This window comes from Lonchura striata, chromosome 7, assembly GCF_046129695.1.
Source record: "Lonchura striata isolate bLonStr1 chromosome 7, bLonStr1.mat, whole genome shotgun sequence".
In the NCBI taxonomy this organism is placed as follows: domain Eukaryota; kingdom Metazoa; phylum Chordata; class Aves; order Passeriformes; family Estrildidae; genus Lonchura; species Lonchura striata.
The window spans coordinates 26,289,150-26,315,346 of NC_134609.1; the positions used below are offsets into that span (position 1 = coordinate 26,289,150).

Genomic DNA, 26,197 nt, shown 5'->3' on the forward strand with positions numbered 1-26,197 from the left:
ATCTAAAGGCAAGATCAAGAGCTGTGCAAAAGAGCAAAAATACACACCCAACTATTAAGAGCATGCTGGACACAGTACAATCAGTGTACTGATAAGCCTGAGGTGAGCGGGGGCACAACAAGGCTGTTACCATCAGCAACTTAATAAAAGGTTAATGAGCAAGGTAGAGCTCATTAAGAACTAACACACATGAGCCCATCACTACTGCAACAGCACCATCAAGCAAGGAGACAGACACCTGAAATAGTCCTTACTCTGTGCCCCTAAATCCTATTAACCACTTTAATAGCCACTGTTAAAAGGACATGATAAAGTTAAAACCAGCATGAACAGTGTCTGTAGCATTAAAGAACTGTTTGAGTGCATACAATGAAAAATCAAAGGCTGGACTCATGTCACAAAATAAACTTCACTTTGTGCTGATAGCATTCACCACCCTGGTCTATTAAAAGAAACCTATATGAAAACAAGGTTGTATTAGGTTTTTCCTACATCTGAACAAGACACTCTCTGACATACCAAAATGTTTGCAGAAAAGCTGTTTGCATTTCTATTATAAAGCAAAAAATACATTAACATTAGATACAAAAAATTAACTATTGCTATTATCAACAGAATTGCATAAATCCTTTATCAATTATGACCAGAAATAACCCAGCCTACATTCACTAGATTTTACAAATAGCCTTACATCCAGGGATTTCCTCAAATTCTACCACACAAGACAGCAATTCCCATTCAATGGCACAGCAGCTACAAAATAGGGTGTTTTGCCAAACACAGACACAAACACATTTATTAAAGAGACAGAGAAAAGTGATTACATGCTATTAGAATAAAACACAAATTACTACTTATTAGTTTAGACATAAAGCACAATCCTTCTTTTTCAATTAGTAGACAATTGCTTTTATGGAGAAAAATGTGTACAAAATTCTAGACAAACTTTAAATGCACTTACTAGGCTACACTGCTTTTCCCTATAGACTCTTAGGAGTGCAGTATGAATGCAAAATGCCTTTTCCTACTTTCAAGGTACAGTTATGCAGATCACAAAGTCTGTAGAAATGGATCATACAAAATATGACCATACTCATCACTGCTGTGCTGCATAAATTTTGTACCTAACTAGTAAGAATACAAAGTACTTGTGTAGTAATTTGGCTATAGCAACAGACAGTGCACATATGAATATACATTTTTTAAATACAGTGTTTTGTAAGTGATTAACAGAGGAGGCCAGGATTTGCAACACAAACTTAGTTATAGGATGTTCAAAATCAACTACAGGCAAAAGTTCTCTTCATATGCCATTCACCACCCAGTAATAACCTCTAGAAGTCGCCTAATACAAAACACAAGGAAAATGGCATCCTTTCAAAACTAATTAACACCTTGAAACAAGATGAAACTCTTCTGTGGGCTTCAATGTGGAAGCCAACAGAGTAGCAAAGTGCCTTTTTAACCAGGCGAAGAGAGAATTCCCCACACTCCAAGTACTTTTGTTTACAAAGTTGCAATCACTGTTATTCAAAGTTTTATTTACAAAGTTACATGAGCAAGAGTAGGGAGACGTCAAAAAGGTTTTGAACTACACATGGAAGCAAATACTATGTACTTAAGCACATTTAGGCAATAGGAAAAAACTGGGAGAGAATAATCACATTCCATGTAGATGAGAAACTTTTAAGCAAAGAAACTTTAAGTAAGGTAAAAGGTTATTAAGCAGTTGTGAAGCTCCCTTCTCCTACATATTCTTTGCTAAAAAATACATTAGCATACTATAATCCCAAATCCAATGTAAACTTACAATTCTGTTTAACTTTTGCCTCTTATCAGCAAGGGACTTGGTTTTCCAAACCAGCTTTTAGTAACACCTGTACTCTCAGTTCTGCCATCACCTAAGAGTGTACTGTCACTGTTCAGCTGTTACCAAGTTTGGGCATTCACCTGCCTAAACTCAGCTTGGACACACTGGGGAAGGATTTGTAGTTTTAGTCTGTGTTCCACAGAACCTTGGGCCCCTGTGGACAGCTCAAGGTTCCCACCTGAAGCTGTAAATGCCATGTTATGGACAGCTGGGACACCAATGAGCCAGCCTTCCTTCCTCAGGACAATTCCACTAATGTGCATTGAGCTCTGTCCTGCCTCAGTGTCCCCTTCACAACATGTGGGGTTGGAATGACACATTCAGTACGTGGCATAAAATGTAAAGGACAAAAGCACCACAGCAGAGTTGGACACTTTCACTGAGCACAGTGGGCTACCAGCCCACTATCTAGTGGGAAAATCAGCTATGATACTGCATTTTCCTCTGAAGCATTCATGGATTCCCAACTTCTTTAACCACAGAGAGCATTTTAAGTTAACTTTAAATTCTTCTTAGTTTTATAATTATTTATGTTTCATATATCACTCTTAGTGTCAGTTACCTCCTATCATCACACTTCTCATTTCTGTTTCACTCTGCTTCTTACCTTATTTGCCCTTCCAGTCCCTCACACATGCCTCATTCATTCTTTATGGAGGCAGAAAGTTTGAGGAACACCTGGAAAATTGACTATCTCCAACTAAATGATGAGAACACCCCACTGTCCATGTGCATCTCTCAGAGACAAAGTGAAGATGTCTGTCTTCATCTGCTGGAGGGGAGGAGCACATAAACTATCACAGGTTGTACAGGAAACCCCAAAACTTGTCTAGGAGGGCAAAGTTCACTGGTTCTTTCTAGGTGTGCTCAGAGTGCTGACTCTGCACCACGACTGCGCTATCCCAACCTCTCCTTCAGGCTCCTCTCCACTTTACAGCTTCACACTTTGCAAAACAGTAAGAGAAAGGAATCAAACCTGCTGTGACAGCTTGCCTGCTGTTCAGGGATTGCTCTCTTCTGGAGAGCAGTTCAGTACCTCAAACCTTGAAAGAACCACTACATTTCTCAAAAAAACTACTTATTGTCATGTCAGAATTATCCAAATCTTGGATATTTTAAAAATCCACTTGCATGAGAGCACTTATAAATTCAATTGCAGGGGAACCAGCTGAAAAGTCTTCAAAAATTACACCACTACAAAGTTAATTACACTTCAAAATTCAAACAGGCATTTTCAGTTAGTCATCTCTCATTAATTTCAAGGAAAAAGCTTATTGCAGAAGAATGTTGTAAACAAACCTAAAATCCTTACTTAATACATAAAAAAAAGCCAAAAAGAACAAACAAAAGAGAAAGGAAATGTGGTACCCTAAGAGGGATAAGACACAACAGAAAGGAAAGACACTACCCTGAGCAGTGGCAAGGCATTAAGTATCAATATCAGAGGACAGAAACCAAGCAAATATGTCATTTGTCACTTCTGCTATAGAAGTATCAGTGCACATTTCATAAAAACCCAGAAGGTCCTTCAAAGTTTTAGCTACCGCAGTAGTGACAGTTCTCTTATCAACTTTCAGACTTCCCCCAAAATTACTGAGGGAATTAAGCAGACCAGAAAAGAAGCAGACTGCCTATATCACGGGATCTCAAAAATATTCCCCAGACAGTGAACTCTACCCTTTCTTATATTAAGTAATAATCATCTCACCTCTAGAGGTAAGCATCAGCCACAAGTCTTGCCCTGGTGGCTCACCAGCAGCAGAAGCTTGGGAGGACACTCCAAACACACACACTCTCCGTGGAGCCATCCTCCTACCTCTTCCAAAGAGGGATATCGTGGTCCTACTGTCACACACCTGACAAGATCCCCAAACTTTTCATACGGATTAATTGTGCCACTTAGTTACACCCAGATGAGGGTAACAACCTCACTGTGCAAGGGCTTCTTCACCTGTTACAAATGGAAAACGATCCTTCCTTTCAGGAAAGCTCCTGCCAACAGACAAGCAATATTACGTGCTAAATACCCATTAAGAGCAAAGCAGCAATTCTGCTGCACACCACCCAAAGTAATGCTGAGGACGCAGGACAACTCACCTGATTTTATAATTGGGTAAGGTGTGCTTGCGCTTAATTACTTTCTTGAATTGATTCACTATGATGGAAGTGAGCTGGGGCATGGGCCTCCCTTCAAACTGAGACCTCACCTCAAAGAGTATCACGGGGTCGTCCATAAAGGAGAAGGACCAGTGTGTGAAGGGCAGGCGTGTGAAGACCAGCTTCAGCCTGCCCATCACCCGGGAGATCTTCACGAACAGGTAGGCGGACTTGCCGAACACCAGGTCGGCATCGATGGCCAGGTGGAAGCCACCATTGTATTCCAGGTCTACCTCAAAGGCCAGCTCCTCGGGAGAGCCCTCCTCATTGCAGGCCACCGGCCGGATGAGCTTCACGGATTTGAAGACAGGCAGCACATCGCCGAGAGAGACCTCCCTGAGGCTCAGCCCCTCCAGCACCTTCCCCGTCATCTTGGCCTGGAGCAGCTCCTCGAACTCCACCTTGATCTTCTTGATGACCCAGTCCCTGACCAGGGCAGTGTCCCTGAGCTCCCTGAAGAGGAAGAGGAAGATGGCATTGAGGAAGTGGCACGTTTCTTCGCGGGAGGACGGGGCTGGAGGGGGCTCCGGCGGCTGCTGCTGCTGCCTGGGGCCGGGCTCGGGGCCCGGGGCGGCGGCGGGCGCGGAGGCCGGGGCCGGGCTGGGGGCAGGCTCCGCGGACGCCGGGCCGCCGGCCGGCTCGGCGCCCTGCAGGTATTCCCTGAGGCCGTGCTCGGGCGCTACGCGGGCGTAGACGATGCCGCCGTAGGCTCCGTCCTTCCCGGGGGGCTCGGGCTTCCTCCTGTAGACGATCAGGAGCTGGAGCAGGAGCGTGAGGCAGCAGCCGGCCAGCGCCGAGAGCAGGATCACGTAGAGCAGCGGCATCCTCGGGCCTCCGCGCTGCCCCGGGCGCGCCGCCCTCACCGCGCCGCCGCCATCGCGGGGGTCGCGCCCGCGCCCCGCCGGCGTTTAACGGCCGCGGCCGCCAGGGGCCGCCTCATCCGGGTCCCCCCCGCCGCCGGCCGCGGGGCGGGGCGGGGCGGCGGCGCCAGCCAACCAGCGGCGCCGGCCTCGCCCTCCTCGCGCTCCGATTCGCGAGGGCGGCGGGTTACGTCACGGCGCCGGGCGGGCGCGTGCGCGCGGGGGGGGGGGGGAGAGCTGCGCGGGCGGGGCGGGGCGGGGCGGCGGCGCGCGGAGGGGTCAGCCGCGGCCGTGAGGGGCGGCGCGCGCGCTCGGGAACCGTTCACAGGGCGCGCTCCCGGGGACAGCTCTCCCGGGGACAGCTCTCCCGGGGACAGCTCTCCCGGACCACGCTCCCGAGAGCCGTTCCCGGGGCGCGCTCCCCAAACCCGCTCCCGAGAACCGTTCCCGGGGAGCGCTCCCCAAACCCGCTCCCGAGAGCCGTTCCCGGGGCGCGCTCCCCAAACCCGCTCCCGGCGCACGCTCCCGAGACCCTGTGCCGGGGCGCGCTCCCGAGACCGCCCCCCGGGCACGGTCCCGACCCCCGCTCCGGGGCGCGCTCCCGAGCGCTGCGGCCGTGCCCGGTGTGGCGGCGCGGGCAGCGTGTCCGGGCACGGCCGGGGGAAGGTGACCGGTGTCGGCGGCTCTTGGTCGGCCGAGGAGCAGCAGAAGAAGGACACTGAGCATCTTCAAAAACCGGCGGGTGGGTGGGGATTGCTGCGGTGAAATCGCTCCAGAGAGGGCGATGACATAAAGCCTGTTTTCGTGGGCGTTGTGGGACTTCCTAGAAACCTCCTGTTTCCTGCTGATGAGAGATGCTTTTAGCACGTTAAAAAAACCCTGCCTAGATGGCATTTTATCCAGCTCTGCTATTATTGGTGATGAGATATAAATCTGATTCCGTCCCCTTCAGCTATCTACTTATGCTTAAAAGTTGTCGTTGAGTACATGAGGTAAAAAACCCCTACCAGATCTGTGGAGAAAAGGAGCATGAAGAAAAGAAAGCTGAGAGCTTTGCGTGATGTGTGTGAGACCGCTGCTGTCCTGTGGGTAGGACAACCAAGGACAGAAGTCTCTTTTAGGACAAGCTGGCTTCGATGGGATCTCAGAGGAAAGGAGAGGAGGGATCTCCCTGCCCAGGCTGCTCAGAAATACAGATGTGGTCTGTACAGGAGGCACAGCCTGTGACAGCCATCAAACTGGGGACCAGGGGGGATGGACATTACAGCACTGCTTTAAAATCAGTGAGCGAGCATAGAAAGAAGAAACGTGACATGAGACAGGGCTGTAGCATGCAGGGAAAACGTGACTCTTCAGAAAGAGTAATTTTGAACTTTCTGAGAGCTTAACTCGCAAGAGCCATTCAAATTCGGCTTACAGAATTGTAATAGGAAATAAGCATATTTTACCAGAAAATATAAACATATATCCAAAAGAAACTCCTGTTATTCGAATACAGCAAATTCATTTAAAGACCAGATCAAGGCTGGATTATGCTAGAGAATGTACTATGTCAGCTGTACACTGTTTTTCTAGGTGCGTCTCTTTGTCAGGGGTAGTCTTTTCTTTCAGTCTTGGAATAGAAGTTTTGTGATTTCTGAAAGGCAGCAACAATTGAGACAAAAGTTACTTAAATGATTAAGCTTGTTTATTACACTGATTTTTATGTTTAGCTGAATACCTAGCTAAAAGTTCTTTGATTATGTTATACTTTAATAGAATAAAAGAAAACTCATGCTCACATTGCTGGCTGTTCTTTTCCCCAATCTCCAGAACTGCTTAAAAAATACAAACAAGAGGAGAAGAAAATGCGAAATTTTATTACCAAGAAGATAAAAGCTCTCTTCCCCAACCCCCTTGGTAAAGTGTGTGGGGTGGGAGGATTGAAAAGCTCTTAATGATGTAGTGCTGTGGTTTGAAACTAGAGATTCAGAGTATGAATTTTTTATAGGTCTTGTGACTGAAAGTTGAAATGCCTGGGTGTTTAACAGAGCACTTCTATAGAGATACCAGAGAGGTCATTAGTCCAACATTTGAGCTGCTCTGTTACGGGCCTTCACCGTGGCTAACACAGGCATACGTGGTAATAATGGAAAGGTTTGGGATTTGCAACAATAAATGGCTTTTCAGATTAAGATTAATCTGCTCAAAAAGGCAATAGCAGCCTTGCTTTTGGGTCAGGAGGAACAGCGGGAGGATAAAAAATAAAGTCATGTTGCAGATGTCTCAATTGAGTATTTTCTTCTGTTAGACAAGCAGAATAGGGAATTTGGCACATTCTGTGCACCTGATGGCAGCTTAAGAGCCTCTGAAATGTTCAGCTCAGTAATCGCTTTTCTCCTTCTTCGGGAACATTTTCAACAGGAGCTGTCTTATCTTAAAAGACACGTTATGAAGCAAGAATCAGGCATGTTTTAACATTTTCAATGAGATTGGGAGAATGAAGGGAAATAGCAAATGTATTAACGTGAATACAAAACGATTGTGCAAAAATGTTATATAATGTAGGATGGAAATAAAAGAAAAAATATTTAAATTTGTCAGGTAGAGGAGAAAATGAAGACTCATCTTAATACCACCTAAAAAGGGCCTTTAAGAACATATTTTACTTTGGCTTCCATTTGGAAGGTCTTATTTGCATTTTCTGAAAGTCTAGATAAATAGAAAGGTTTATGTAGTCTCACCAATTTTACCTGGGTTACACAGAGCTTTATAAAACTTTGTAGAATGTACTCAATTGTTTACTCTTTGAATAGCTGGAAATCATTAAATTGGGCTCAAGACATGCAAAATAAAAAGGCCTGTATTTATAATGATCTTTTTAAAAAGTACTAGGAAATAGTTTATTAAAGGGATATTTTACCTGTATTTAAACAAGGAAAATACTCTTTTTGTTTGTAAATCAATTTAGTACGTGATGGCAGCAAATCACTAAGTACAGAGCCTCAAAATTAATTCCAACACTTTGTGGGAGATTTCAACAATGATAGTGCACAAAGATTGCAAAATATGTAGAGTTCCATAATTGATAATACAGAACGAGTGGCATAAATTCACAGAAGGGATATGTTTGAAGCACCTGTCCTGTTCTAAGCAAGGAGTGGTGGGCCTTGGGAGCATTTATCTCAATTCATCTCCCTCATGCCTGATCCAAGGATCACTGGGCTTTAGGAACATTCTCAGTAACCCCAGGCAGCAGGACCAGGCAAAACTGCACACTTTAAAATTCATACCGTGGCACCAAGGAATGAAATATCCACATCACAATCTTGGAAAGGCAATTACACATGGGGTGGGTTTTATTTCTTTCAGAACTGCAAAATAGTCTAAATAGATTGTTTTTCAAACAGGATGTTTTGTAATGAGTGGCTTTAGTAATTTTCTTCATCACTGAACTGGAATTGTTGCCTTCTTTTGTAATATCTGTTGGCAAAATTGTTTCATTCTTTCCTGGGCCTCCTATTGTTTTTGTATTACATCTCTTAGAGACCAAAATTAGATTATCATTCTCATGGTGCTGCATGAAATAGGATTTAGAAAGTGATTAGGTAAATTCATGAGGAAAAACCAGTTGAAGGCTACGAAACACAAAGATTGCTGGAAGTTACACTGTGACAGGGAGCTGGCGGCTGTCTTTTCCTTTTGACTGTCCTCAGGCATCTACAAATTCAGACAAGATATGCTTCACAGAGAGCAGCTGGTCTGCTCCAATGCTGAAGATATCTTAAAACCCAAAAAAAAAAAATAGGAAACACATTGATCAGTACTGCTTCCAATTCTAGTTCTGAACTCTGCCAAGAACAGTGTGACCTTAATATCAGGTGATTCTGCATTTTATTGGTATAAAACTCTTTAAAAACACTGGGATTTCAGGTGAGATTTCCTTTGATGCCATCTCAATTCCTACTTTTGTTTTAATTCTGCCTTTGAAGGGGCTCACGTTGCACTGTGAGTCTGCTCCCAGAGCTGACAGAAAGACCTCACCCTATTTCTAGCTAGTCCCTGGGGAGATTTGCTCAATTCACCTGGAGGAATTTTTCTCATGTCCCCTCTGAGCTCATTTCTTGTCCAGAGGAGAATCCATTGCTTGGGGCTCCATATTAATTTCCAAATCTCTCAAGTACATTTCACTATTATAAGCTAAATTCCTCCCCTTGGAATTTTATGGGAAAAAAATAACAGTTTGGGTGACTCAATCATATTTAGGCTGGATTGCTGCTGCAGAGAACCACCAGCATTTCGTCAGCCAGAAAAAAATCATTTGCTTTATTGCGTTAATGCATCCATTTATCCTACTAAAAAATATGACACATGCATCCCCCAACTTATAGTTATTTTTAAGGATGGAAGCTGAGAAATTTGGAAGGTTTTATTCCTATCCTAGAAATGTCTCACTGGAAGGCTTATTTTTTTCCAAGATGAGAGTGCATATTAGATATTGCTTTTTGGTGGATCCCACTTGAGATACCCCTACCCTCAGTTTTCAGAGATAACATGAATCTACAGAATTTACTTTGGAACTGTGAATATTGTGTGCAGCAGGAGGAAAAAACCAAAAGAACTCCATTGTCTGAGTAAAGATGAGGATGTCCCAAACCGACACTTCTGAAAAAGAAAAGGTTTTTAGCTTTTTGTCAAAATTTGCAGATCTGCTATAATCTGTCTCAAAACAGGGATACTGTCATTTATCAATCTTACTTGCAACAGGTACAACACTTGAGCTGTTTGGTAACAGTGGCTTAGAGCCCAACCACTTTGGATCAGAACATGTTAAAACAACAACAAAAAAAAAAAGACAGTGAGGGTTTGCATCCAAGATTTAGTTTGGCCCAAATACAAACCCAGTATTTTCACTGAAGCTCATCTTTAATTATCTTTTAAAGTATGTTCTGCTTGTTTAATCAAGAGCTTAACATTTTGGATGTAAAGATGCTTTGGATACTTACTTTAAGAGGTTCATCATACTCAAGCTTAAAGTATAGTGGTTCTTAATTAGGGATTCTTTTAATATCTTACACAGACTCTGGTTTTTTATTATATCGTGAAGGAAGATACTCCTCTTAGGAACTGTAGCTCTCAGATAACTTTTCCGAGATTAAAAAAAAATTTAAAACGGCTATTTTAATTGTAAATATAACAAATTCAGGTTTTTAATATTTACCAGTATGCAAGGCAAACTGAAGATTTCCTTTATTCCCTGTCTGCTGTTACATCTTAAGTCCAGAAACTGTTACTTAATTCGCAGATGCGGGTGAGACTTGTCACACATATTACACTTTTTCCTGCATTTACTTTGCTGACTTGTGGTATTCATGTAAATGCCATATTGCTTAAGCTTTAGAAAGTGATATGTTTGGGACAGTGTTTATCATATTTGTCATTTAATGCTCACTCCAGTACCTTTTCCTTAGATGCTCTGAAGCACATTCACATCCCTATTCAGATTTGCAGGCACCCTCCCCGAGGCCCTCTTGCAGGCTCACAGATTATCTTTTTCAGAGTGGAGATTGTTTTTGCTACTTCCCCTAATCCATTTCAAGTATAATTACACTGTGGTCAATATGTTTTTGATGTTCCATAACCTCACATTATTTTTTTTTAATGCTTGGCTCATTTCCTGGATTAGTCCAAAGCAGCCTCTGGCTGATGGAGAGGCTTCAGGAAACTGCATTAAAAAGCAATTTTGGTTTGTACAGGGATTCATTGGCTAAAGGGTTAATGCACACTTCAGGGATGAATGTGGGGTTTGAGATGAGGGTCCCTGTGAGCCTTTGTGCCTCACTTGCCCTTCATTAAAAGTGTAATTCCCTGCATCAGTCCACAGGTAGTTGGTCGTGTCTGGCAGCCACCGGTTGTGGAGCATCTGCTGTGTCGTGTTAGCCTCCAGATAAGCTCGGCCAAATCAGGCCACGGTGAGAAGCTTCTTCCCTCCCTCCTTCCCTCCCTGCTGCTGGAGGTGATCACCCCTGCAGAAAGGTCAGAGCTGCACACGTGGCCAGGCTGCAGCTGCTGCAGCACAGAGAGAGAACCTTCATCTGCAGAACCTCCTGCATGTCCGACCCTTCATCAGCCTCTGTATCTAACCCTTTATCCCTTCCTCAGCCTCTGTATCTAACCCTTTATCAGCCTGTGTCTGAACTTTTATCCCTTTATCAGCCTCTATATCTAACCCTTCATCAGCCTCTATATCTAACCCTTTATCAGTGTCCATGTCTGAACCTTTATCCCTTTATCAACCTCTATATCCATCTCTTCATCAGCCTCTATGTCTGACCCTTTATCAGCCTGTCTGACCCTTTATCCCTTTATCAGACTCTATGTCCATGTCTTCATCAGCCTCTGTGTCCGACCCTTTATCATTCTCTATAACTGACCCTTTATCCCTTTATCAGTCTCTATGTCTGACCCTTTATCAGTCTCTGTATCTGACCCTTTAACCCTTTGTCAGCCTCTATATCTGACCCTTTATCAGCCTCTGTATCTAACCTTTATCCCTTTATCAGCTTCTATTGTCCAACCTTTTATCAGTCTCTATATCTGACCCTTTATCCCTTTATCAGCCTCTATATCTGACCCTTTATCAGCCTCTGTGTCCTGCAGCAGGGAGGGCAAAGGGCTGCACTGGGGGCAGTGGGAAAGAGCCACCTGGCACTGCCACAATCCCAGCCCGAGTTCATGTCCTGGTCTGGGGAGAGGGATTACTGTGCAAAGACTCGTTAATCCAATTCCAGCAGCTCCAGCCCTGGGATGGGTGACATGCTGTGGCAGGTCCTGGATTTCTGTAGCTGCTCACACCCCCTGTGGATCCTGATCAGCTGGAAAGAGGAAAGAAGTAGGGGAAGAGGAGATTTGAGGGAACCTGCTCCAGCTCTTCAAGCTGGAGGTAGTATCTCAGAAATTTTAGCTCATATTGAAGTTTTCTTAGAAAAGGAACATTCTGGGATTTCTCCATTATTCACTTTAGTGTCTCTGATTGCTGCTAAGTTTCATACAAGGTTTTGAGCCATTTAAACAAAAAAAAAAAAAAAAAGAAATTACTGTTCAGCTCATGCATTTATGGAGAAGGTGTGTTTGGTGTAAGTGCCGTGGGCAGGCATGACTGTATCCTGTCCCCCTGGCATTCCTGGGACTTCTGAGGCACCTTCACAGGGCAGTACATAAAGCTGTCCATCTCAGCATCTGTAAATGTGTTTGTGGAGCTGAACCAGTCACTAATGCCTGAAGAGATCCTTTCATCTTCCCTCTTGTTTGGTCAGCCCTTCCTCCCCTCAACCCAGTGGTTTAAATTAAAATGAATATAACTTGTTCCAAGATTCAAAAGCAGACCAGGCATTTTGATGTAAATAAATCTGGGGGGAAAAATACCTTTTGTACTGGCAAGACGCTCAGGAAAGGTAAATGGAAACATTTATTTACATACTCTTATTTCTGTTTTGTCCTACTAACTAGGTTTTCACAACAGTCTTCCCCTGCCTGTATTGATGCTTTTGTATTCAGAGAATGAAAATATGCATGTGGGCTCCCAAGGCTAATCTATACACACGTAGTTTTGTTCCCTTCACTGCATATTTCTGCACAAACTCAAGTAGATTTTCTCAGAAGATGTCCCAAAGGCCATGTTTAATGACAAATTATGATCATTGCAACTATATCTGAACTATAATTCTAATATATGTACATATGTTTGTATTTTAGTACATATACATATGAATTTGGGCTACGTATTTGTAATAGAATGAGTTTGTTTAACTATGTAAGACAAATAGCTATATTATTGAAATCTCTGTAAATGGCATTAGTAACACACTTCAGCTGAGAAAGCATAACATTACAATTCCTGCCATTCTCCCTTTAGACTTTATTTAATAGTCTGGTTTCATACCACTCTGTGCTGCTGCTGTTCAGAGCAAGCCAAATTTAAATTCAGCCAGGAACACAACCTCACCTTTCACACTCAAGTGATACATTTGAGAGGACAGAAGCAATTTGTAGTGTCACAAATATTTTGCAGATTGGCAAACTGTTTTTTCTCTGTAGTAACAGTGAGATCTGGCCTTATCCTTTGACACAGAGTCTAGGCCATATGTTTTTAACACTTTCTTTAACACTCTTTTTTTTTATATATACATAAGACATTACAGAGGAATGGGCTAAGTGAACCACCTACACAAAGGAAGTGACAACAATAAGTAAGAAAAATAGTAAGGAAAATCAGCAGATTGGGGAGGCTGTAATAAAATTTGGAAATCTCTGACAGAAAGGCAATTTAAAACAAGGATCTTCATGCTCACTTCGAAACATCTGACAAGGCAAAAATTCCAAATCCCTCTTAACTGAAGAACAATTCCCCCTTTTCTGGGCAAACTGTATTCCTGTAGTGTCATTAGGCCAGAAGGCAAAGCTCATGAAAGTTTGTACAGTTTTGGATCTGTTCGATTTCCACTCTCTTTGCCTGGGCACTCAGTGATGCTGAGGATGCTGAATTGAGTGAGAAGGTGAAATTCCAGTCTGCAGGCTAAAACAAGTGAGGAACCTGTTTGTTGTTCTCAGCATCACAGCAGATTGGCATTTCCTCCCACTCCCAGCCTACAACTTTTCAGTTATTTCACTAATTTAAGAAGCATGTCTCTAAACCCACAGCTGCCTGAAATGCAGCCTATACACTTCTATTTGAATTTACTGATTGAGCTCTACATCTAACAAATGGAAAAACTGAAGCAAATATTTTCACTATGAAATTTAAAACTTCTCTGAAATAAGCCTTAAAGAAGCTTGGGTTCCTGAATAATTTCTGCTAAAATATGTCATCTGTGCAAGTTTATTTAATCCAAATCAACATTAAAATAAAAAAAAACCAAAAAAACACAGGAAGATGAAAACTGTCATCTACAAAGTGAAACTGAAGTTCTGTGAAGGCTGTATTTCCAAATAATATTATTTTTATTGGAATGGCTAAAGTTTAGAATATGGTAATAAAAACTTGGAGTTTTTTTTTTCCAAGATTTTGACTTAACTGCTTTTGATCAGCAACATTTTCTCAAGTCTTTGGGAAAGAGCAGTCCATGTAACTACATGAGTACCAGCAATACATTTTCTGCCATTGGTACTGTGACCCTATCAGCTCAGCTTAAAGGCAAATAAAATCTTTAATGCAGCTGATGCAGTTTTTATTTGAATGCCGTGTGTTGAAACAACTCAGATTTTACTGAGGGAGCTCCAAATGCATGCACTGCAAGCCAAGTGAATGATAACCTTTATTTTTATAATAGGATTGCTGCATTTATCACCCCAATTACAATGATCCTAAGCACTGATCCTAAGCCCTTCTGCTTTAAAAAAGGCAAAAATGTATTAAACAAGGGATAGCTGCAGAGGCAAAAAACTCTTAATGGAGTGCTGCAACTGTACATCCACAAATTTTTTAGGGTTGAAAAACTGAGTAAAGCTCTTCTCAAGTGCTGTTTAGTTCCACAGCCTGTGTACTCCCACCACCTCGTACAAGTGGGAGTACTGTCAGTTTTTAGTAGCCTGAGAGAGGAATACAGTGGCTACAATAAAGGTCTCCGTAGCAACATTAAGAACAGATTTTTTTTTAATGCTCCTAGTCTTATGTTCATTCCTTTTTTAAATACAGCTATTAACTGCTTCCACTGCAGATGTTGCTGTGAGCTAATAATCCAGCAAAACTCCTTTGCTCAGGCATGAAAGGATGCTCCCTGCCTTATTTTTCTGCAGATCACTACAGGCTTGCTTTCCCCTGCAATCAGTTAATTTCCACTAAATTTTGCATCATTATTTATCAACAGGCAGCTGGTCTGAAAAATCAACCTGTCAGAGTTTTCTCTCCTCTGAGAGGAGTCAGAAGAGCTGTGGGAATAGAAAGAATTTCAAAAGGAAAATTTGAGCAGGTTATGGCAGACAGTGCACCAAAATGATAGAAAACAAGAGTCTGGGGAGGTTCATCATGCCTGGGAGTGGGGCTGAAGGAAGCAGAGTTAAAAGGTAGAGTGGTGAGGAGAAGAAGGAGGAGGAGGAGGAGGAGGAGGAAGCTGGAAAGCTCCTCAAAGCCTGTGAGCTGTGTCAGGTGCTGCAGCGGGGGAGCTGCTGTGGGAGCAGAGCTTTATTAAGAGAGGAGGAACACCAGAGAACAGTTGGGTTTATCTCAGGGATCCCAAATGGTTCCTTCTGCAGGAGGAGCAGGAAGAATGCTAATATTTTTCTGAGCAATGAAGCAGCGTGTGAGATTTTCTTGCTCCTTTGGACCAGTGTCCCCAGAGCTTCAGCCCCTACTGATTCCAGCATAAAGACTGACTTAAGACAAGCATGGATTTCCTGACTTCCTTGTACCCAGCATTTTTCTTTTTATCTCAGAGTAATCCTACTGTTTTCCCCTGATTCCTCACCCCTACAGTTTGAGAGGAGAATGTAGATTTCAGGCAGGTAAAACAGGTAGAAAAAGGCTGAGCTCACCCCTGTGCTGAGTGATACTGGGGCTTCATTTCTGAAAAAAACAGAATGATCTTCCTTTCTACTATTAGCTTCTTATGGGAGAACTAGAAAGGACCAATAATAGCAATAATTTATAACTGCTGCATTCAGGAGTGATAGAGGCATGTACTACAAGCCTTAGACTTCATTAATTATATATAAATACGCATACTGGGTAAAAAAACAACCCTCCTAAGTTTGGTAATAGACTTCTGATATGCTAATCTTTGCTTCATCAGCTTAAATGCTTAAAACATAGTCTGGAAATACTGTTTGTACCACGCAGAATTGATCTGCTTTGGAGGGAGCACAAACCAGGGAGCATGAGAGTGTAGTCATCCATTATCCACTCTGTTATGTACACAGGGTTCTGGTCCATCTCTGGAGCAGCTTGGGCACAAAAGATGTCAAAGGCAGGGGAAGGGAATTACAGGTAAAGATGTAAAATGCATGTTGAGAAGGATGGCAGGAAAAAAATGAGTAGAGGTTTAAGAGCAGGCCTTGTCAAGAATAAAGTGTGCAGAAGGGTAGGTAAAAGGATTGAATTCTGTCCCATTCTAAATCTCTTCAAGGGACACCAGAAGAGATTAACAGATTTAACAGGGACTCACAGATAGGCATTTGTGCAACAGAGTTGCCTGGGCTGGGCAGAACTGGTTTATTTGAGTGTTCCTCAATTTTCTATTAGGATGGGAGCACAGATTCCTTCAGCTAATTCAGCTCTGTTCCTAATGGCAATTGTCTGGGAAGTTCTTCTTCTTCAGGACTATATTCCCCCTTCACTCATGCTGTTTTGCTGGGAAAGCCTGGGAAACAGTCTATTAAAGGCAATTTGGCTGAGCTGCCCATATCTCTAGGAAAAGGGCAGCCATCAGCAGCTCTGTGAGTGCTTCATGCAGTCAGTCCAGCTCCTGGCTGGGAAGGAGCTGAAGATTTAGGACTGACTGTGAGGTCTGTTGAGGATCTGTGCCAAGGAGCAGCTGGACAGGCTGCTGGCTGAAGCCTGTTACACCACCATGGTTCATAACCGAGGTAATTGTCTGTGTTTGATTTTACACAGGAGATTTGTGGGCATCAATACTTCCTCCACACCAGCTGCTCGGCATATCTGATGCTGTAACCTGAGCTTACTGGCTTTCTTCTTGTCAGAAGGGCACCATCAAGGACATTTTCAAAGTGTTTGCCAAATTATTTGTGAAAACCTCTCAGAACATTGAAAATATTGCTTTTCCACAAGGCCAAGTTCTTATTTGATTCCTACAGTTACCCTCATCAGCATGACTCTCCCACAGTAACTTTCTTTTTCATGTCTTGTCTTCATGTGCATTTACTGGGGGAAATTTTCACTTGACACAAGATAGGTGCCATTAAGAGCAAGCACAGGTTCAAATTTAGGTGAAGAGGAGGTCACACAGATGCAATGAAGATTTAATAGCATGTTATTGCTATCCTTCTCACACCATTGATTTTCCCCTTCTGCTTTCCACACTTTTTACATTTAGTAGAGTTAGCAGTAACAATCTGTAGTTGTTTTGCATTTTGTATTTCATTTCATTGCTGTTTTGGGTTTGTTTTTTGTGTTTTTGTTTGTTTTTTTTTTTGACACAAATGTTACCTACAAATAGGTTTTAGTTACAATTCATAAATAGGTTTTAGTTACAATTCATCTGCACAGTCCTGTCTTCTCTCTTTGCTCACAATTCTGGCTCTTCTATATTATTCTGTGCCTGGGCTCAATATGCCCAGCTCTCAGGGTGATTTTCCTTTGATTCTGACCCATCTTAACATTTAAGGAAGGTATTTTAATGCTTTGGGTACCAGACCTGGAGAGAACAGCCCTGTGAGACAGCAATGCCAGGATTCCTGCCTGAATTCTCACCACAGACATCAGCCACGTTGCTTCATTATCTTCAGAGGGTATTTAGTCACCTGAATCCTTTGAGATGAAGCTTAGGTCTGCAAGCCCTGAAGTCACATGTGTAATATCAGGATAAATGTGCTTACTAAAATTACAGGCTGGTTAGACAAGTGGGACATGTAGACACACATCTGGGGCAGCTGGAATAAATATCCCTCCCCATTATCCACACTAGTGAGCTAATTTAGCTCTTGTTGGAGGCCAGGGCTGCAGGAAACTGCTTTAGGTGCTGTGGAAGGAACAAGGGGCAGTGGGGGTGCTGTGGTCACCCTCACTACATTTTCTCTCTGTGGTTTGGTGACTCATGTTTCACACTTCCTCATTTGGCCATTTACCAACAATAAAAAGTGTCCTTTTCTAACACAGAGGCATTTAGGAGAACTGGGCTTGGGTAAACAGTATAAGAATGATTGTTGGTAGCTGTGAAGAGTCCTGGTTCACAGCTTTTCTGAGGAGGGCTTGTCTTGATGCAAACACGACCTGTTTTACACAAGAGCCAGCTGCTCATGGTTTGAGCAATACCCCTGATGTACTCAGTGCTTCTGTAGTCCAGAATTCATGATGGATGATGAGAATTTGCAATGTCTGATCCTCTTCATCTGAAGATTTCATGCTCAGTAAATCACATGTATTTCTTTTTCCTTATTTTCATCTGTGAAGAAAACTTCCAGTGTCTTTTCTGAGATTGCCTTGGTTTATTCTGCTTTAGCTGCACTTGTTTCCAGGTCCTGCATGGGTCTGGCAAGCAGTGTGTATGTTCCTGTATGTTGTGATGAAGTAGCAGGTGGAGAACTTGAAAAACAAGTTATTTGGAAATGCAATTCAGATGCCACAAAGTAACTTGCAAGATTTTGCTGAGCATATAGACCCAAACAGGCTATTGCTAAATAGGTGCTGTAGACTAACACAGCTGTGTTAGGAAAAAGTAAATAGAGAAAGGAAAAGCAAATAAAGAATGGTCATAATAAAATGAAGTAGATGTTCATGTAGGAATGAAAGAGGGGATCCTCTTTCTTATATTGCAGGTACTAGAAGTTTGTTATTTTATTTTTAAATTTTTTTTGTTTTTTTTGTTAATTTGGTTGGGCTGGTTTTTTTTCACTAAGTGTGAAATATAATATTTCAATTAATTAAATGTCTCAGGAGTTAACTACACAGAGATTCATAGCTGCACCCCTCAAATTTCCTGTGGCATTAAAAGCTTGACCAGCACAATAAAAATATATTATCCTTTGAGCACTTCCTCCTGAAGATACTCTCGGCTTGAAGAGACAAAATATGGTCCAAAACTTCATCCTCATATGTCTTCTGGGAAATAGGGCTCTGAAACTTTGTTCTTTTTGAATAGCAAAAGATGCAGAGCCAGCCTATGGTTTTCTCCAAAACAGATCAGCATCTGCAGATCAGTGTGTAAAACAACAGCAAAGAGTATGAGGCCATTAGATCTCACCAAGGTTTGTCTAGTCAGGCTTCCTGCAACGTGATACCAAATCCAGCAGCAGAGGAATACTGGAAAACCTAAGTGCAGAGCCTTCCTTTGCAGGCAATACTTATTGATGTTAAGAGAAGAACTTTGCAGTTGTGTTGACATACTCAAGCAATCATTACAATGAAGATTTTCAATTTCTTCACTTTTTTGCCCCCAGACTGAGCCCTTATTGAGGCAGAATCAGCACAAAGAGGCCTGAACTCACACATAAAAATATGCAGCATTGATGGCTTTTTTTTTTTTTTTTGTCTCTTGCTAATGATAAAACTATCTTTATCAGGGAGCAGAACCCTCATTTCTTAACAAATTTTGAAGACCATGAGTACATTTCTCACTATGCAGTTGTGGTACCTCACCTATAGATAATCCACAATCCTCACCTATAGATAATCCAAAGAAAACAGCTGAGAGAAAAAAAAAATACAGCCAGCAAACATCACAACAATGTGCATCCAGATCCTGAGGGAGATCCACTTAAATCCAGCCTTGAATCCAGTCATTGAATCCTCTCCCCTTGGGGAATCCACTTTTCTGTGGTGCCACCACCACCACAGAAGTAATTGACTTCCTGGCTGTCTCAACACTGAGATTTCTCTGGACAGATGCACAATATTTTTGAGCATAATTTAATAAAGATTTTGGTATCTTTCTCTGTATTTCTCTTATGTCTTCACTGGTCCCTTTCCATAGGATGCATGACAGCCTAAGGGTCAGTGCAGTATCTGCTCCACAAGGTATCTGCTCCACAAATATTGTTTGCACTTCCATAGTGTAAAGTGAGACCATTCCAGCTCAGGGATGATGAAATACTGTAGGGGGGAAAAAAAAGCATAACAGGTCTTGCTCATGTATTTGGACAATGCCATAACATTCTTCATTTTGAGGAGGCAGGAGAGGGAGTGGGATGGGATGAGAAAAGTAATTAGGAAAGAAATAAAACTCAGTTTTCCTTCAACAAAGCATACTTTCCAGGAAGCTCAAGGGATTCCACCTTTATTTCTTGCTACAGGAATTAAAAATAATAATAATAATAATAATAAATTTTTAAAAAAGGAGACACAGCACAACCAGCAGTTGCTGTCTGTGCAAATGGATCTGCTTCCTCTTCCACACATAGTAGGGGTTAAACCCTTATGCTCACTATCTCCAGCAGCAGGTAGCTGTCATGAACCCCTCACTGTGGTTGTGCTGGTGATCTCAAGTCTTGGAGAGAGACCAGGGCACCCCAGCAGACCCACACCACACTCCAAGACAGGGCAGCACTACATGACCAGTGCACAGCTGGTTTTCCTTTCAGCCACCCTCTGCACATATTCCCTCTTCTGCACATGGGTCACCTAACAACCTTATGCCCGCCAGGGATTTTTGGACATATTAATAATAATTATAGTGACAAAATATACTCCAACTACCCCTTTTAAGGTTTTATTTCTTACTGAAGTGCCAAACCTCCAAATCTCAAACTTCTGAGAAAGCAAATCTTACTATTTGCTCTGATTTCAGCCAAGTTTAATCCTATTGCACTCTGTTAACTCCTGCTAGACTTACACTGCCTCATAAAGACTCTGCTGGAAACCAATACTGTCACTTACTCACTTCTTCCTTTTTTACAACCACTCTGCTCTGTCACCCACCTGGCACCAATGACATAAAGCTTTCCATTTTTCACCCCTGCCTTGCAGCCTGATATTTTTCTTGGATGTGATTCTGATATCTGGTAATCTATTCACTCTCTCCTAGCTTAGAGGATGTTTCACATCCCATGACAGGGGGTTACTCAGAGAGTAGCTCAGATTTCTTATCAATTCAGGCACTGCTTACTTGCCCCTTCTGTTTCCTTAGCAGGAATCAAACCTCAATAATGATGGACTTGTTCTGTTCAGAAGGTTAAGCAGAGGTGCTAGACACACTACTGAAGTATTAGTAAGCTCTTTGGATTTGGTTTAGGAAAGTCACCCCAAAATTTTATTGAAAGATCAGAATTTGAAGTTACTACGAATGACTGTAAGTACAAGATGAGTATAAATAGTTGTTTGTGAACAATAGGAGCTTGCTGCCATCTGGGCAGCATTAGAAGCCTTAGCATCTTTTAAGCATTGGCAAACAAACATTACAGGAAATGGAAGCAGGACAGAAATAAGACAAGAACGAAACTAGAATGAAACAAAAAGTGACATAACAGAAATGTCAGTCATCATCATGATGTCCTTAAAAAACCACCCTGAACAGACAAGCAGGATGTTTTATCAGGCTGCTATCTAAGATAAGGCATCAGCAGGATCTGAAAAGATGGCTTATGTGCCTCTGCTTTTTAGTTTCAGTACATGTGTTTTTAGACTCAGCTGTCATTCCTTGAAGCATCCATATTCTAAAAGTAAGCAAAGAATAGTGAGCAGGGTTTTACTGTAGCCCTTTCCACAACTGTGAATTAAAGGTTTGGATCTCTGTGCAAAACATGTTGCTCAAGTGCCTAAATATAAAACCCTGGCTCAAGCACAAATCAAGTACACCAGAGCCATAAACCAGGCAAGAGCATTACCAAAGCCCAGGGCTCAAAAATGAGTGAGCTCTTGCAGTGTAATGAGTTACTTACTGAGCATCAGTGGAGCCAGATGTTCATGGCCTGTCTCATATTTGAGGAAAAATGTGTTCATTTAAATGTCAGCAGAAGAAGATTTAAGATAATACATTTTTGCTGAGTGTTTGTGAGAGTCTAGAAGAATGCCTGTGGTGGAACCCCCAGCCTCGAGGAACACACAGAAACTCTTCAGCCAACAGTAACTTGATTATCTCCCTCAACCCTGAACTGAACCAGAGCACTGGCTTCAGATTAGAGCTGGGCAAGAGGCACAGGGCTGCCAGAGAAGGTGTAAATTCAATGTCTTAAATTGCAAGTCTGGTCAAGTAAGGAACAGTGTTTTACTGAGGATTTCCTTTGTGGAGTCACAGCACCAGCACTTCTCTAAAGAAAAGCCTATTGTCTCTGAGGGAGAGTTGAGCATTTCCTAGTGCACAGTAGTTAAAAAATAGTCTGTGTCTGGCTCACACTGGGCAGGGCAGTATTTTTCTAACACACCAAGAAAGAGAATCAAGGTGTTCTCCAGTTCCCCAACTCATCCAAACCAGCTGATGCACTCCTTGGTGGCCTGGCTCATATCCCCCATGAGGAGTGACTGCAGCCTGGCTCAGCAAGAAGTGAAGCAGAGTGGCTGCAACCCTGGACAGACCCTGTGTCTGCAATCCTAATCCCAGACAGTCCCTGTGTCTGCAATCCTAATCCTAGACAGTCCCAGTGTCTGCAATCCTAGACAGTCCCTGTGTCAGCTTGTTCAAGGCCAGGAAGCCATTTGGATGCCTGAAGTATTCCTGTGCTGTATTTAACTCATTGTGGGTTGGAACATGATAACATGATAAGAAAAAATAAAAAGCAATCATGATGTAGAAACAAATCACTCACGATGTAGGATTGCTGAGTTGGACTTGGACTACCTGGATCTAGTGGCCATCTAAATCTTGGGAAATGGGGCTGTGAAAGTTTTAATAGGGGTCTGCACTGTATTACATACACATTTTCTTTTAAAAAAGCATTGACAGCAGATCCTTCACTTATCATACCAAAACCAAGACATCTGTATGAATCTCCCAAGTGCAGAAAGCCCCTTTGTTTAGACAGCATCAGCCAGAAATTGCCGAAGAAACCAAGGAGATGAATAGAAACCATCTGAGAGCCAAAAAGCCCTTGGAAAAAAAACTGATTAAACAAGCTGACAACCTACATAGACACCCCAAGTTCATCCATACTTTACCTTCAACTCCAATATAACTTATTGAGTGAATTAAGCTTATTCTGAAGTCAAATATGTATGGGTATTTATGAACGTTGTGTGGGTCAGAGCAGAAAAGTGGCTCCTACTACAAGATGTGGGTGGATATGTGTATATAAATATAAATATAAATGTATATTTATATATATATATATAAATATATATAATATATATTATATATATATATTCTTCATTCCCTGGATGATGTAATTTATAAAATCTACAAACTTTTTTTTTTCTGAATACACAACACTTTTAGGAGACATATAATTAGTGGTTAATCCAACCCAAACTGTTATATCCCAAAATTACTATGGCTGTCTCAGTTTGTGACCACTGGATGTCACTACTGATCCATTTCAGAGGACCAGCAGATTTTTTTTTTTTTTTTTTTTTTTTTTTTAATGCGTGCAAAACAAATACCCTCCTAATTTGGAGAAAATGAAACATTATTTTACTTCTCATTATTGTTTATAAGGACTTGACAGACCATTTTCCTAAGTCAGCATAGCACGCCTGTTTCCTTGTCTCTAAGTGTGAAGGAGCACAGGCACAGACTGTTTCCTTGCATTGCCAGACAACTTCTTCTGGTCAGGGAAGAGCTCTTGGGCTCCAGGGGGAAACTGCAAGTTTGGAGTGATGGTGCCATGTCCAAATTTATTGGAGAAGAAGCAGCTCCTTTCAGCCTGGGCTCATGAGCTGGGGATGCCAGGAGCCTGGCAGGAGGCAGGGGAGGGTGCTGGGACCCTGCTCCACACTTTCCTGGAGCTGGTGCTAAATGCCAGCTCAGCACCACCCTCATTCCCTGCCTCCTCTGTGGAAGCAGGGCAGATCTATTTATTTTCTTAGAGATAAAAGACTGATCCCAAGTATTATAAATTTTAATAAACAGTAGCAGCAAAGCACCTGCCAGGTCACTAAAGATGAGCTCTCTACAGATCCACCCCAGTGTGTTGGACACTCTCATGGACATCAAGTGAGAGCTGGGTCTGCTTCTGAAGCCTTGCAGGTAGCAGAGATCAGAGGACAAAGTATTCTGTTCTGTTCTGTTCTGTGACATCTTTGCTCTGCTCTTCTGGCATCCCCACAGACCAGAGGAGAGGCAATCTGAGAGAAGCAGATGAAGTGGATATCTGGGGAGGGAAGAGAGAAGATGACATCAAGATTTGGTTGAGAAGAAAGAGTTTTATGGCAATGAAAGGCAGGTTAAGGAGATTCTGGAGCAATCACATCAAATAAATGAAACAAGGAACCAGCCTTGCTTCCTTGAGACCTCTGGGCAGATCATATACATTTACCCACTCAATGCAGTGCTCTGGGGGTCTGGCACAACCACTGGAGTGCTCTTCTAAACATTCTGTGAGTCCACCCTGCTCTGCCTGAGTCCCACCTCATGCCAAGGTTGCTCAGAACTTCCCAGGAAAAGATCTTATTTGCCATTCAGTATATCCTCACAAAACTTTCATCATTCACGCTGAAAACTCCTGTTAGATTTTTCTGCCTCAAGCTGAAAAACAAGAGAATTAAACTATGAATCTATTTCTAAGAAAGAAAATGGAAAGAGAAATCATATACTCAGTAGGAACTTCTAGAGATTAATAATTGGACTCTTCCAAGATTTATCCCCTTTAGGCACACAGGGACCCCCAAGCCACTTAAAAACTGGCTGAGAGCCTGGGAGGAGAAAGGAGAACAGGACCAGACAGCTAAAGGGGTGGAAATTTTTTTTAGACAGGGTCAATTAAGTTGGTATACACAACCCAAAATTACTGCCTTTGAGCTCCTCCTGTCCACCTGAAAGTGTTTTGAATGCTTCTTTGGAGTACCTTCCCCTTGTGACCCAGTTTGTGATTGGGTGTTGTTTGGGGTGATTCAGGTATTTACAAATGCACAGTTTTTGGAGCTGCAGGGTTCCCGAGCCCATCACAAGCTCTTGAAGAGCAGAGCATGGCCTTACATCTTCATCATCCAAGCCATGAGCTTGGTCCAGGGTGAATTACATCAGCTTGCTAATCTCAGTGACATAACCAGATAAAGATAGTGGTGACCAACACCCAGTTATCTCATGGAGCTGTGGCTCTAACAGGGCTGAGCCAGGGCTCTCCCCATCACCAACCCACTGACCTCACTGGAAACCTGAGGAACTCCTCAGATTTCTGCAGGGCTGCGCATTTTGATTTAATCTGTCTGGCTTTTTGCCAGCATAAAGATTTCCTCTCTGAGATTTCCAGTCTGTTTCAGTTAGAACTAATGGATAAGCCAAGGAGGTCTTCAGGAGCTCCTCTTTTTCCTCATTTCTTTATGTATAGATCCATATTAATGCTGTGGGGAAATAGCACCATGTGCAGAGTTGTGTTCATGTCATGAAATGACATTATGAAACGAAAGAAATGCATGGAACAGCAGAGGGGGCACAGAGCAGGTACTTCACCTAACTGGCTGACTTTGTTCAGGAAAAGAAAAAAGAAGCAGCAGGACCATGTCCATGAGATCCACCCTTTACATCTGCTAATTAAAAAGCTACTTTATTTAAATCAGGGTATCCAGTGAAGTATACTCACTCTACCAGTGTGACTGGGAAATTGGCTGGAGGGAGGAGGAAAAACAACAACAACAACAAAAAAACATAATCAAAAAACACAATCAGAAGAAACAAAATGGCTTTTTGGACAAATTTGCTCCATCCTTTCTGGCCCTGGATTTCTTTATGTTTGCTGGGAGAACCAAGCAGCCAGCAAAGCTCAGCCATGGCATCTCAGTCCCAATATACTGCAATGCCTTTAGGGCATTTAAAGTTTTTTAATACATAAATAAACAAGGTGAATGGGTGTTTGGAATCAAAGCTAGGGGTTTCTACACCATGCCAGGACATCTTTCAACTCCATTGCACTACCACTGGTATCAGCACAATTACTTGCAGAGGAAGAATCTGCTCAGACTGAGGGAGAGAACCTGATCCCTTCTTTTCAGCTGAAAATGTCAACTTTGGGACAAGGATAGCTTCCATTTTGCAGAGGCTCAGTTTGGCTCTCTCTTCAACCATGCTGTAAAGCAGCATATTATAGGAAAGCTATTTATTAGTCCAAACCAGGATACTGGCTTGAATATCAAATTTAAATAATATTTTAGCATCATAGAATTATAGAATTTCTTAGGTTGGAAGTACCTTTAAGATCCCTGTGTCCAACCAATAACCCAGCACTACCAAAGCCACCACAAAACCCTGTCTCTAAGCACCACATCTATTGAACTTTGAAATATTTCCAAGGCTGGTGACTCCGCCACTCCCCTCCTGGGCATCCTGTGCCAGCATATCCCCACCAGCTCATGTTTGAGCACATGGGAACAGCCTGCTCCTCAGCCTTGAGAGTTTCCTTCCTGAAGAATGCCCAGCCTTCCTGAACTCTTCAGTTCTTCTTCCAAGGAACTCCATGAATCTGTCTCCTAAAGAGGACTGTCTTCTCTCCAGATGACCAGCACAGCAGTTCTGTGGATCCTTCTCACTTCTCTGAGAATCAAAATACCTTTCATTCCATGATCCCTGTGCCCCAG

General features: G+C 42.5%; 1 protein-coding gene across 1 annotated transcript in view; it reads right to left on the reverse strand.

Annotated features, from left to right (window-relative positions):
- PDZD8 (PDZ domain containing 8) overlaps positions 1-4,866 on the reverse strand; it is a 51,809-nt gene extending 46,943 nt beyond the window's left edge. The window contains exon 1 of the mRNA XM_031505283.2: positions 3,968-4,866. Coding sequence (XP_031361143.2) covers positions 3,968-4,851 — 884 coding nt within the window. The 5' untranslated portion in view covers positions 4,852-4,866. The remainder of the gene's footprint in view (positions 1-3,967) is intronic.
- Positions 4,867-26,197: the final 21,331 nt, after the last annotated feature.